Genomic DNA, 15,012 nt, shown 5'->3' on the forward strand with positions numbered 1-15,012 from the left:
AATCCATCAGGGAACATTAAATAGTTAATTTTAAATGACTTATACATAAAAGTAATACAGAAAAACTAAACCGTAAATGGTTTGTATAGAGCATGAAGAAAGGTAGCTTATGCATAAAGGTATATGACATTAACATTATAGTATTCCAAATGGCTTGTTCCAGTTTATTAGTTATCACCTCAATGAAAGAATTGGTGACTACGAAATGTTTGAATGAAATAACGAAAAATGGAAACCAGCATAAATGCAAAGTTTAAATATCATAAAGCAAGATGGAATCAAGCATAATGCAAGTTCTAATGTCATGTAGCAAGATAGAATTAAGCATAATGCAAGTTCCAATGTCATCAAGCAAGATGGAATCAAGCATAATGCAAGTTCCAATGTCATCAAGCAAGATGGAATTAAGCATAATGCAAGTTCCAATGTCATCAAGCAAGATAGAATAAATGCATTAATTCTGTTCCATAACTCAAAGAAGGGCAAAGTTCTGTATTGGACATGTTCGGCATTTAACTTCTGTATGTATATCATCCATCACGACAACAAGTTGCATTTTACTTTAGTCTACCTCTGAACCATATGCTTAATATGAGCTTTTGCCATTATCATTTTTTCAATGGCTTTAAACATTTATTTATATAAAATCTTTGACAGGACTTTACAGGACTTTGGCACTCGCAACCAAACTTTGTAGGAATAGTCTGTGGATTGTCCCCTTTCAAAGTTGTTGCCATTGCATCCTATATGAAAACTTGAAAAAATAACTTTTTGTCGAAACCCACAAGGTTTAGAGCCTGCACATTTAGTGTGCAGCACTGAATTAAAGCACTAGTCCCAAGGGGGTCAGTTTTCCTTAAATACTTAATATTTGACCCAATTGCCAATGGCACAATAACGTAACCCAAATGTAGCAAATTGACCCCCTTAACGAACTGTGAATTTTTAGCAGTTAATCTCAATATTCGTACATCTAAAATATCCAATCTATTTACTTGAAACTTAAGTATACATATTCACAGTTAATTTGTATCATCATTTTTGCGTTGCCTTCAAAAAGGTGACATATAGGGGGTTACTTTTGTCTGCGGTGGCGTTGTCGGTGTCGGCGTCCCCTTAAGCTTATCCGGAGCATATGTCAGTCATTATAAGTCGGATTAACTTCAAACTTGGTAAACATGCTTCTTATCATGACCAGAAGTTCAGTGCACAAGAACTGGTACTCTGTACTTCTTAATTTTTGAGTTATTGCCCTTTGTTAATTTTCATACTTTATTTTTGTTTGGGCCATTTCTCCTAATGTTTAAAAGCTATGGACTTGAAACTTCATAGGATGATAGATCTCATTAAGAAGAAGTGCAGTGCACAAGAACCGGTGCTCTGCACTTCTTATTTTTTGAGTATTTGCCCTTTGTTAATTTTCATACTTTATTTTTGTCCGGGCCATTTCTCCTAATGTATAAAAGCTATGGACTTGAAACTTCATAGGATGATAGATCTTATTGATAAGAAGTGCAGTGCACAGAAACTGCTGCTCTGCATTTCTTATTTTTTGAGTTATTGCCCTTTGTTAATTTTCATATTTCATTTTTTCCTGGCCATTTCTCTTAAACTGTATTGTTCACAAGGCGACAAATCTGACTTGCGGAGTTCTAGTGTTTGCAGAATTTCCCTCTTTTCTAAAACAATGTCAAGCAGCGAGAATAGTGAAATGTGCAAACCACAAACAGGGTTTCTTGTAAATAGATTGGAACTTTGTGTATAACAAAATTTAAGATTATACTTCAAGCTTATTTCTTTTTATTCAGGTGGATGAAGACTCAACCCCTGAAAAGCCACTCTACTACTTTGAACTTTCGCGTGAGTTATGCAAATCATTGATTGGTGTTAGCAGACGGCAGATTGTTGATAGACTTCTTTCTCTTGGTGTAAAATCTCTAGGTAAGCCTAGAATGCTTAAAACAGTTAATTTATGTGCTGAAGAAGTGTTTTTATGCCACCGCAGCATCTGCGATGCGGTGGCATATAGCGATTCACCTGTGTGTTTGTGTGTGTGTGTTCTATAGATTATATAGTGAACTTAAAAAATCTTCTTGTGAAAAACCACTAGTCCAATTTCAACCAAACTTGGCAGAATTGATCCTTGGGTGAAGGGCTTCCAAAGTTGTTCAAAGAATTTCATTCCATACAGAAGTCTGGTTGCCATGGCAACCAAAAGGAATTATAAGAATAAATTAAAAAAATCTTCTTGTAAAGACCCAAAAGGCCTAGAGCTTAAATATTTTGCATAAGGCATTGTCTGGTAGACCTCTACCAAGATTGTTCAAATTATAGCCCTGGGGTCAAAATCGGCCCCGCCCCGGGGTTCATTGATTTTCACTATATGTACATATAGCAAAACCTTAAAATACCTTCTTGTAAAGACCCAAAAGGCCTAGAGCTTAGATATTTTACATAAGGCATTGTCTGGTAGACCCTTACCAAGATTGTTCAAATTATAGCCCTGGGGTCAAAATCGCCCCGCCCCGGGGGTCAATTGATTTTCACTATATGTACATATAGTAAAAAACTTAAAATACCTTCTTGTAAAGACCCAAAAGGCCTAGAGCACTTAGATATTTTGCATAAGGCATTGTCTGGTAGACCTCTACCCAGATTATTCAAATTATAGCCCTGGGATCAGAATCGGCCCCGCCCCGGGGGTCATTGGTTTTCCTTATATGTATATAGTAAAAACTTATACATGTAGTAAAAACTTTAAAAAAAATCTTCTAGTAATTGACAAATGCTAGAGGTTAGATCTTTTGCATTATGTAGTGAACTTCTAGCAAGATTGTTTAAATTACAGCCCTGGGGTCAAAATTGCCTTTTCCCCGGGGGTCATTGATTTTCAATATATACATAATAGTAAAAAAATAAAAAAATCTTATTGTCTGAAGGTACAAGGCTTAGTGTTGTATTAATGCGGTGGCATAGCATTTTTCTCAAATGCAATCTTGTTTCTTTGAGTGTCACAAGGTAAGAAAAATGTGTAGCCTGTCGGAGACTCGAACTCAGGATCCTCGGAATACCGTTCCGAGGCTCTACGGACTCCCAACTATCCAACCGCTTACACATCTCTTCTCAATAGGGAAAATTTCTGGACCATGACATAACCAATGGCTTATGAAACAACGTTTTTAAGAAGTTATTTAAACACAGGTCTATGTTAAAGCTTTAATTGCTAAGTAAAAATACACATTTAGGCATTCAAAATTGCTAGAAACATGTTAGAAAGCGATTTTCAAAAATGAGTTTATATATGTCTTTGCTATTTTGTCTAAGATGATTTGCAACTAGTACTTTGCATTCATTTATCTTTCAATGTCAAATGTGAAACTTATATTTTAAGCTGGCTAGAATCATGATCCAGTGTGAGGTATTGTGATAGGAGTGTCTGATACGTCGTGTCGTATGCAATAATAATGAATAATAATTTCTTAATCTGATCAGATTTATTTTTTTCTTTAAACTTTCTGTGTAGCATTTATTCAGTCTGAAGAGGATAATTTATATTTCATAAAATTTTCTTAATATGAAAATTTGGCCGATCCTTTTATTATGAGAACACCAGAGCTTGTCATTTAAACTATTAGATGGATCATCATAACAAAGTACGTCTTTTTAAGATTACAGTGTTTAAAAGGGTCTTATAAGAGAGCTCAAATAAGACCGATTAAAGTCCTCCAGACTTGTCCCTTGAGTGAAAAAAGTTAATGACCAAACTTATATTACCCTAATTGTTTCCAACATTTCTTTTTTTAATGGAATAAAGCCTTCTCATTTAATTATGTTGTTTTCATTACAGGAATAAAGACTGAGGAAAATGTGCACTGTGTAATCGCTAGTCTATTAGCTTTGATTACCTTGGTCAAGAAGGCTTGGGAGAGGCAACATGGGAAATCTTTGATCTTGACGTCAGAAAGTGTTATTAACTATACAGTTAAAGACGGAAAATTAACAATTACTATTGACGGCATAAATGCAACTCTGGATAAAGATATATCGGACGATTTTTACAATGGACTTATCAATTGGTTAGAAAAGAAGGAAAAGGAGTTACCGCCATTATATAACTGTTTAGAGTTGGGGAAAACAAGAATGGATTTCCTGTCAAATCTTTCTTATATATTAGACATTCCTTATAAAAGAAAGCAAACTTTGTGAACAGATAAAAGAATTGGATAAAACATTGTCAAACTGTTTGATCTTGAACGATTATTTCAATTTTCATATACCATTGCCCCAACGAACAATTTACATTGTAAGTAGTTGTATATTTTTGCTTATATAATGTAGGAGTAATAAGTGTTAAAAAGTGTGCATTTGTCAAAGCAATACTTCAGAATATTCATGGATGTTACCAACATTGTTGTTTTATGTTTCGATAAATATATTTGCTTGTTATATTTTTCGTATATTTGTGATTGACATTAAAAACAGTAATGTTTAAATAAGTGGGTATTGCACAGTGAAATGTTCTTAAAATTGGTTATAATTTAAATATAAATCGTGTACACACAGAATGATACTAAAAGTTAGAAATAACGAAATGTTTTGTTTCTGTTCCTGTTCTTTCCTGAGTATTTTAATTTTGTTTTAAGTGTTTTATGAATTATAACACATTTTCACTTGTTAGATTATTCGGATCTCTGTATGATTTTTGTATATACCAGGGTTGTTTGAAAAGTAAGCCCAGTACATCCTGGCGTTATAAAAACTGGTCCTTGGAATACTAACGGCTGCCAGAGGTATAAAATTACATTCATGTACTAATGAAAATGACATGTGTAATGATGTGGTTCTCCTACATTTTTTACTAGTTAGTTAATTAGTATGCAGTTTAGTTTTTGAATGACCCACATAACTTGTGTAAATACTTTTTGTAGTGACTTGTGATTAGAGAATTGTGATATAATGAACGCTGTGATATTTATAATTGCGACTTACCAATCATGTATAGACAGGTGTTCATTTGCAGTCATTTGAAAACTCTGACCAAATACGGTACTGTCGTACGACAAATGCTTACTAATGAACACTACACTAATCAATTTTGTGTTTGAAATTATTTTAATAAATAATGGATTTATTAGACTAATAAACCGCCAATTTACGAAAGTAAATTAGTTGCGATTCATTTGAAATACTACAATCCTATTGGACAATAATGGTTTCAAACACAAATGTACATTTATAAACCTTTTCCGCTCTTTTTAAAGAATGCTGGACTCATAAGTCATTTTTTTCAAATTTTCGGCATCTTTTGGTTGATAAGGAAACAATATCTCTGGACGAATTCAGTAATTGATACTGCACCTATTTTCTAACTTCTTTACTTAAAGTTTTGTTTATTCTGATATGACATGAATCGACTTTTTATACCCCCGCACAACAAAGTTGTAAGGGGGGTATACTGGAATCAGCTTGTCCGTCCGTCCGTCCGTCGGTTTTTTCTTGTCCGCCCAATAACTTAAGATTCCTTTGACCCTTAGTCTTCATATTTGGCATGGAGGTTAGTCATGATTAGTAGATGACCCCTATTGATTTTGAGGTCACTAGGTCAAAGGTCAAGGTCACAGGGGCCTTGACTTCAAAAAGCTTGTCCGCCCAATAACTTAAGATTCCTTTGACCTACAGTCGTCATATTTGGCATGGAGGTTAGTCATGATTAGTAGATGACCCCTATTGATTTTGAGGTCACCAGGTCAAAGGTCAAGGTCACAAGGGGCCTTGACTTCAAAAAAGCTTGTCCGCCCAATAACTTTAGATTCCTTTGACCTACAGTCTTTATATTTGACATGGAGGTTAGTTCATGATTAGTAGATGACCCCTATTGACTTTGAGTTCACCAGGTCAAAGGTCAAGGTCACAGGGGCCTTGACTTCAAAAAGCTTTTCCCCCCTATTACTTAAGATTCCTTTGACCCACAGTCTTCATATTTGGCATGGAGGTTAGTCATGATTAGTAGATGACCCCTATTGATTTTGAGGTCACCAGGTCAAAGGTCAAGGTCACAGGTGCCTTGACTTCAAAAAGCTTGTCCGCCCAATAACTTAAGATTCCTTTGACCCACAGTCTTCATATTTGGAATGGAGGTTAGTCATGATTAGTAGATGACCCCTATTTGTTTTGAGGTCACCAGGTCAAAGGTCACACAGGGACTTTGACTTCAAAAAGTTTGTCTGCCCAATAACTTAAGATTCCTTTGACCCACAGTCTTTCATATTTTGGCATGGATGTTTGATCATGACTATTAGATGACCCTCTATTGATTTTGAGGTCACTGGGTCAAAGGTCAAGGTCACAGGGACCTTTTTGACAAAAAAACAAACCTTTTCTTCTCAATTGCTAAAGAATGTTCCTGTCCGCAATGTATTGATTTTTGACATTTTTCACATTTGCACATTTGCAAGCATGTAGAATACATAACTTAGCAATGCACTGGCTTTATTAAGTAACCTCAGATTTGGCAGGGAGGTTGTCCTTGAGCTCTAAATGGCCACTGTTGATTCTGACAAAGTGGTATGCGGGGGTATTCACGCCATGATAGTGGCAGTTCTAGTTTATTTAGTTTTAAAACTAAAATCTGAAAAAAGGAGATTTTTTTAATGAAATATAATTCTATACAGCTAACCTGTCAATTGTGTGTTTGAATTAAAAAAAAAGTCATTTCTGATAGTTAATATATTTTTAATTTCATGTGTTTATTTGTTTTTGTTTTTTATTTTATTTTTGTTTTTGTTTGTTTGTTCGATTATTTTAGGGGAGAAATTTTCCCTTTTCTATAGATTATGTAAACCAAACTTGATTATCATTAATCTTAACTTCTTTAGTGTTGCCTAGCTTAAAACCCTAAACCCGAGGGCTATTTTAAATTATTGTTATCGGTTTGATTGTTAACCCAAAGAATTGAAACATCTATTGTCATGTTTTAAAATATTTGAGCCATTTTGATTGTTTTACAAAGTTAGTGTTAACTCACATAATTGAAACATCCATTGTCATGTTTTTAATTATTTGAACCGTTTTGATTGTTTTACAATTAGTTAGTGTTAAATCAGAGAATTGAAAATCCACTGTCATGTTTTTAATTATTTTTTATCGTTTTGATTGTTTTACAAAGTGAGTGTTATCTCACAGAACTAACACATTCACTGTCATGTTGCAGAGTATTTTATCTTTTTAACTTGGAAACTTTGTCGGTGACCTGCAAAAGTTTGCTTAAAATTTTCTATTATTATATTCTAAGATTAAATTTCTATTGATATACTAGCTTTCTATATTTGTATCTTCTATATACTTGTTTGTTACTATAGAATATGCCTTTAGCATTGATACCTTTAGCATTGAAATAATAAAGATGAAAAAAGTAATTATTTGTTTGACTTTGCATATTTCCTCGCGTTTATTGTCCATCTTGAAAATAGCATGCTAGCATTTTTTTAGTTAAAATACTTTTCCATTATTTTTTCAAAAGGAAAAACGCGAAGACCGTCCAACATAACATACATGTAATTTAAAATAATGAAGACTCGATTAAATCGAGTGTCTTCATCGAAGTTTAAACAATGAAATGACAAGTAATGATTACTGTCAAGCACCCCTACAGCTGTGAATTCAAATCCCATCATTGACTATGAAGTTATCCAGTTAGCTCTTGGAAAGCCGGTGGCTCTACTGAGGCACCCACCCATGCCTATAATAAAAGTGGCAGGTGATGTCTTCTACCATGTCACCATATGACCATTACAGTGTCTTATAAAACAAATACAAAAACAAACATAAATAGATTTATATTTTATGTTGGTGTGATACACGATTCAGTGAACATTATATACTAGTATCCGATTTCTTTTTACTTTCACATTAGTCAGTGTTAGTTATTTACTCGGCCTATACTATTGAGCAAATATTAAAATCTGCATCTAAATCCATGCGAGATTCTCCACTTTCTTTTTGGTATTGCTCGAGTAGAGATTTCATAACTTTATCGTCATCATAATTATATTCTTGAGTGGCGCTTTGCATTGATTTAAGCCTGGTTGTTAAGCTTTTAAGGTATTGTCTCAAAAACAGTTCAGAAAAGGAGGGAGGCACAACTGTAGGTCCCCAAAGTCTCCATGCAACTAGACTGGGAAGTTCCGTGTCATACTCGTATGTATAAAGTTGATCTAAAATCTCCAAAAGGCATGGTCCGAGTTTAATATTTCCTGTCTGTTTACAACCATAGTGATGAATTATCATTACGGATTTTATCACATACGAGGTGTAACAGGACATTGACTTGTCTTTGTAAACATCTTCAGCGCTGTGGCCATTGATCAGGCGTTTTAGGATTCTATACACTTTCTTGTGTTTCATTGAAAGTATATTTCCCATAAAATAAGCTTCAGTTTCTGTGAAAGAGTAGTTGTCTTTCACATACAAGAAACTTCCGGTTGACAATATTTCCCTTTCGAATGGCCTCACTTCACATATTTTACTTACAGTTGTTATATGTCCTATCTCTGTAATGTAAGTTCGTCCGGCTGGGACAAGGTCAACATTTATACATTTCTTATCTCCTATGTTATTGGTGTAAATAAAATGCAGCCACGTGGCTGGCCCATGTTCTTCAAAATACTCTTCAAATTCAATTTTTTGTTTCGAATTAGAGGAACTTTTATACTTAAGACTACGCCTATTTTGATTACACACTTTCTTTATGACATCTGTTACAGGAAAATAATCAAACACAGCACATTCCGTTGTCTCGTAATAACAAAATAGTATGTCAAATTCATCAGGAAAAGTATTTTTTGTTCCCTCATAAAAGCTTCCAACTTTAATGATATCAGAACTACGAAGAACAGTTACTGGTACCTCTTTATTTCTGCGTAAGGTCTCCAATACGTCATTTACAATTCTTTGAACAAAATTTTCTATTCCATTTTGGATGAACTGTACCTCGCACGACTCTATTTTAAATACACATTCCTTTTCATAGACATCATTAAATATAACTCCAGGTTATCTTGATCACTCATTCTAGAATTCAGTATCTTTATGTCCTTTCAATAACTGCCGAAAAAGTAAGTTTCCCTTACATTTATAACTGAAATATTGAATAAAACTGCCAACAAACTCGCTTAAAGGAATAGGAATGGATGGATTGATGTCTGTCTAATATAAATATTCATCATTAAAAAAGAGGAACCATGACAGTTTTCCTATTGACATCAACCCTATAAGAGAGAAATTCGTGTTTTAAGACACTATTTTTTACTTGAGAAATAAGTTCATGGGCGCCGCCATTTTGGCGTTCTGTCATTCTCGCGAGACATACGAGACCGAGATTGTGACGTGTAATACCCACTTCCGGTATAGGTGTATACGCTGGTACAACTGAAATATATCTTGATGAAGAACTTATTAATTTTATTGCGTACATTATATATTATTTATGAAAACATCATATGGAACTGAATTGCTTTAATTAATTAATTGAAGACGCCGCGACATTAATTATTATTTCTCCGATATTCAATTAAGCTTGCTGATGATCCCACCACATGATTTAAGCAATGACTGCTTAATTTTCAAAGATAAACCATAAATTTAATTTGGGTACTATGGGAAACTTCTTCAAATTGACGATATATCCTTTTATTTTGTACTTAATTTTCGCTAGACAAGCTGTCCAAATAGGGTACATCGTCGGTCGTGTATCTTTTTTTCAGGTAAAATACCAACTAAACCCAATATATATCTACTTACCAAATTCCTTTCCCCGACAGATACGCATTCCTACTACCATAAATTTAATCCAATAAAACAAAAAAAAATCATAAATCTACTTAATATTTAAAATGATTATTGGTAACTGAAAAAAATGTGTTGCTACTTTATGACGTGCTGTAATTTACTACAGTATAATTTGACAGGTGTGGAACATAATTCCCCCTAAGGTCATTCAGTTCACTGATGAAGCGTAAAAAAATAGATGTCTATTTCGTCATTAGAATATTTGACAAGGGTGATTAACCAATCAGGGCAACATTGTGCATGATCAAAAGGTCTGTCGGCACAGAGGCATACAAGGAGCAATAAAAATCGTCAGTACACAGTGTGACAGGAGCATTTGGTGCAAATTAGGAACAATTAAAATGGACAATGCGCAGTATTAGACATAAGTAGTAAGAACCAGCAATTGTGTGAATAAATTATGCAAATAAGACTTTTGAGCAGCCAATAAAAATGATTTGCCTGCAGTTAATATTAGGCTACGATTACGATGCGCAGCATCATACGTTGACAGACATGTTAACAATTTACTTTTCAAAAGAGTTGCTTATATTTTTGAAATGTGTACATCAATTATAACATATGTTCACACCTTTAAATTTGAAAGACAGAATCAAACTGCAAAAAATTAATTATATGTACTATTAAGAACACGTTTTAGTAGGGTTTTTATAATAAAAGTGGCTAGCGTACGGGCCCGTACGGCTAGCCAAAAGTTTTAGCGTGACGTGAGTCACGTACGACTAGCAAGGACACGCTGTATTGGCTAGCCGTACGGCACTTTTCAAAATTTTATGGAAGTAGAAAATGGATATGTTATTTTATGACTTTAAGCGAGGATTTTAACCAAGAAACAGCATTAATTGTCTTTGGATGTTAACTTTTTAGAGATTAATCGCCTTGATCGCTATATATATCGATCTTTGTCAACGCAAGATGTCGAGAAAAAAAATAGCCTTTGCTTGCATTTACACCAATTGAAATAGTTTACAAAATTTTGATAATAATCATTTTTTGTTTCATTAAGTTTAATTTTCGACACCTTTTATATGAAAAAAAAACAACAACAAACACTGAAAATGAAATGTTAGGCTCTTGATAATTGCGACAATTACCGACGGTACTGTATAGAAGTTTGTCCATCAATGAAAGTTTGCATGTTCCGTGAAAGGCATTCTAAAATTCTATTGTCAGTCCCTGGATAGGTTTTAATTAAGGCTGATTAATTGATTGACTGTGCTTTTATGTTCGATATTTATCTACTGTTTTGAAAATTATATAATTATATTTGCATTTCACCGTTGTTTTTTTTTCATTCAATGTTCTTTTTATTTATTTATTCCACTCCGATCATTTTTTATTCGATCTATGTGCTTAAAATTAACAAAAATGATTTAATAATTCATACAAATAAAACAGCAAATAATAAGCATGAAAATCAACAAATTTATAACGTTCGACTTCCATTTAATTTTGAAAAGTGCCGTACGGCTAGACAATACGTACAGTGCGTCCTGGCTAGTCGTTCGTGACTCACGTACGGCTAGAACTTTTGGTTAGCCGTACGTTTCTTTATTTTTTATTTATTTATTTGTTTTGATATTGTTACGTATTTTGAACCATAAAAAATCACCTCCTGTGAAAATTAAATTGTCTGGTCATTAATATTTCCTTACGATTCAACTAGATTTATCATGAATCTAAAGATGTGGGGAAATGACATCACGCGCACCTGTTTTTATACGGCCAATACACAAACATGGCCGCGCTTACTGATTTGTAGAAATCGGTGATTTAGCGATTTAAATTTTGTTATCATTCGTTTAATATTATTGTTTGGCGGCAGAAAATTTGCAGACTTATTATTTATAGTATTCTTTTTCTGAAATCAAGTTTTTATTCTAACCTTGTCTTTCCCTTTAAGATAACATACAGTACAGCAATAGGGTGAGTTGCCTGTCATGCAAGTAGTATAGGCGCCGGTTTAGGGCCACGACTGCGCATGCGCGGCGCCATATTGGATTCTATTTTTAGAATGACATCATCGTTCTATTTTGAGAATGTGATCATCCGTCTATTTTTAGAATGACATTATCGTTCTATTTTTAATCTCCCGGAAGTATACGGAGCTGACTCGTATACACGATCTTAGGGCTTGAATCGCGGACATTGAGGGTCAGGTCCTCGGCCCTAGACGGAGAGATAATTACCATTATGACAGATAAAAGAAATGTTTGTAAATAGATACGTACTTAACATTTTAATTTATAAAAAATAGTTTTGGTTCAAAATAATATTGATACAAATATAACTCGTTTACTTACCTACATTTAGTAAGGAAATGACTGTCATAGCGTAACGTTCTTGTAGACTGCGCATGATCTATTTTTAGTCGCGGTATTTCACAACCACCAGGAGCTATTTCATCAGCCCCACGCGGGTGTCAATGAAAGAAAAAGGCATTAAGTACAGTCGCCGCTCAGTCTAGATTCACAATACCTAGCGGCACTATGTTGAACAAAAACCCTTTATCCTTCGTTACTAAATATAACTTTTTATTAATCACAAAAGAATCTATTATCCTTTCAAACGCAGCGACCGTCAAGTACAGTCGCCACTTAGTCTAGATTTACAATACCTAGCGGAACTATGTTGAAACAAAAACCCTTTATCCTTCGTTACTAAATATAGCTTTTCATTAATCACAAAAGATTAATAGAATTGACGGACCTTTTCTGTTACGGTTGATAAACCGGAGGGGATGAATTAATTGAAATATGGACCAATGAAGATGGTTTATTTTTACAACGCATCAATGATAGACCTGACAGAATGCTTCAAAAATAAACCCTAGGTTCTCGATTCGATTTTTAGCCGTTCTCGAGTTATGGCCAATTAGCGATTTTTAAACCAATTTTTCAAAGTTCATAAAACCCTTAGATTTATATGTTGTTTGAAAGATCTCTGCGAGTAGATACAGAAAATGTATTATTATATGGATCTATCTCTTACTATTTCTGAGATAGGAGAATTTGGATATGGCAGACAAAATCACTCATGCGGAAAACGCGCATAACTTTTTCGTTTATGAACGAAACATAGTCGTGTTTGGTATCAAATTGAAGGTCTTGACGAGTACATTCTGACGCTGGCGATAGTAAAGTTCATACTGGAAGTCAAATCACTCATGCGTAAAAAATATATATTTTGGTTACTAGAGCAACCGAATCCGATATGATTTTAATTGTTGACTACCAATTGAAAGAACAGTTCATTACCTTTAATGTACACCCCATTGTCGATTCGATTTTCAGCCGTTTTTGAGTTATGACGCAAGAGCGATTTTTAAACCCTAATTGCGAAAGTCAATAAAAACGTTACAACTGTTTTTCCTATCGATTCGTCTTGTCGCGCTGATAAAGAAAATATATAGTTTTATGGGTTTATATTTTACCGTTTTTGTGTAATTCGAGTTTAAAGTCACCGGAAGTGACGTCACAGAAATTTCAAAATCGATTTCTTCGTTATTACTTGACCGAATATATACGTGTTTGGTATCGTTGGAAAGCATTTTACCACACCTGTTACCTGACGCTATTTAAAAAGCCATTGGACCGGAACTGAAATCACTGAAGCGTAAAAACGTGTTTTCTGTACCACGCCTGGACCGATCTTAGGCGTGTTTGGTACCAAACGAAACGTCTTAACCCGCTCTTTATGAATACGGACTAAAATCGAAATTAAAATCACTCATGCGTAAAAATCATTAAAATAACTAAAATAAGCTTACCCCCAGTCTTTACTCCTTGCCTATCAAACTATTTATGACAAGTTACTATAGCCTATCGTTAAACGGTCCAGTTACGACAGGTTTAAACCGGTATTGCTATTTTTGATTAGCCAATGAAATTGAAGAACGGTGACGTTTAAAAATAGACAGCCTCGTTTTGAACCCACTCTTTTTCATTAACCAATCAAAATGGAGAACGATGACGTAAAAAATAGACAGCCTCGTTTTGAACCCACTCTTTTTCATTAACCAATGAAAAGTGGAGAAGAATGACTGGATAAATTTTGACATAAAAAACGCCTTTTTGTCTTTTATGCAACACTTTACGATATCGATTTTCAAGATTTTTGTTTCATTTAATAGACTTACCAAATGCTTCAAAATAAACCCCAGGTTCTCGATTCGATTTTAAGACGTTCTCGAGTTATGGCCCTTTAGCGATTTTTAAATCATTTTTTCAAAGTCCATAAAACCCTTTATATTTATGTACCAATGGAAAGATCTCTGCGAGTAGATACAGAAAATGTATTATTATATGGTTCTATTTCTTAGCCGTTTCTGAGATAGGAGAGTTTGAATAAATGGCAGACACAAAATCACTCATGCATATAAATACGTATAACGTTTTTGTTACTGGACATAACATAGGCATGTTGCATATCAAACGAAAGGTCTTGACAAATGCTACGAGCTCGTACTGTTAAACGAGAGTGAAATCACTCATGCGTAAAAAACATTAAAAATAACTAAAATAAGCTTACCCCAGTCTTTACTCCTCGCCTACCAAACTATTTATGACAAGTTACGACAGGTTTAAACCGGTATTGCTATTTTTGATCAGCCAATGAAATTGAAAAAACGATGACGTCTAACAATAGACAGCCTCGTTTTGAACCCACTCTTTTCATTAACCAATGAAAAGTGGAGAAGGATGACTGGGTAAATTTTGACATAAAAAACGCCTTTTTGTCTTTTATGCAACACTTTACAATATCGATTTTCAAGATATTTTGTTTCATTTGATAGACCTTACCAAATGCTTCAAAATAAACCCTAGGTTCTCGATTCGATTTTAAGCCGTTCTCGAGTTATGGCCCTTTAGCGATTTTTAAACCAATTTTCAAAGTCCATAAAACCGTGAAATGTATATGCCGTTTGAAAGATCTTTGCGAGCAGATACAGAAAATGTATTATTATATGGATCTATCTCTTACCGTTTCTGAGATAGGAGAGTTTGTATATGGCAGACAAAATCACTCATGCGGAAAAACGCGCATAACTTTTTCATAATGTATCGCAGTGGTGACTTCAGTCATTTGGTGATTGGACGTCAAAGAGTAAACATCATTACGCAGTAAGTTGAGTTTATATTTCAAGTACAGTATTTTCAATGAAGA

General features: G+C 34.1%; 1 protein-coding gene across 1 annotated transcript in view; it reads left to right on the forward strand.

Annotated features, from left to right (window-relative positions):
• Positions 1–5,417, forward strand: part of LOC132728276 (protein mono-ADP-ribosyltransferase PARP4-like) — a 57,641-nt gene extending 52,224 nt beyond the window's left edge. The window contains exons 34-35 of the mRNA XM_060713892.1: positions 1,809–1,941; positions 3,848–5,417. Coding sequence (XP_060569875.1) covers positions 1,809–1,941; positions 3,848–4,206 — 492 coding nt within the window. The 3' untranslated portion in view covers positions 4,207–5,417. The remainder of the gene's footprint in view (positions 1–1,808; positions 1,942–3,847) is intronic.
• The last annotated feature ends 9,595 nt before the right edge of the window (positions 5,418–15,012 follow it).

This window comes from Ruditapes philippinarum, unplaced genomic scaffold (assembly GCF_026571515.1).
Source record: "Ruditapes philippinarum isolate M1 unplaced genomic scaffold, ASM2657151v2 ctg693_1_1_1_1, whole genome shotgun sequence".
Classification (NCBI taxonomy): domain Eukaryota; kingdom Metazoa; phylum Mollusca; class Bivalvia; order Venerida; family Veneridae; genus Ruditapes; species Ruditapes philippinarum.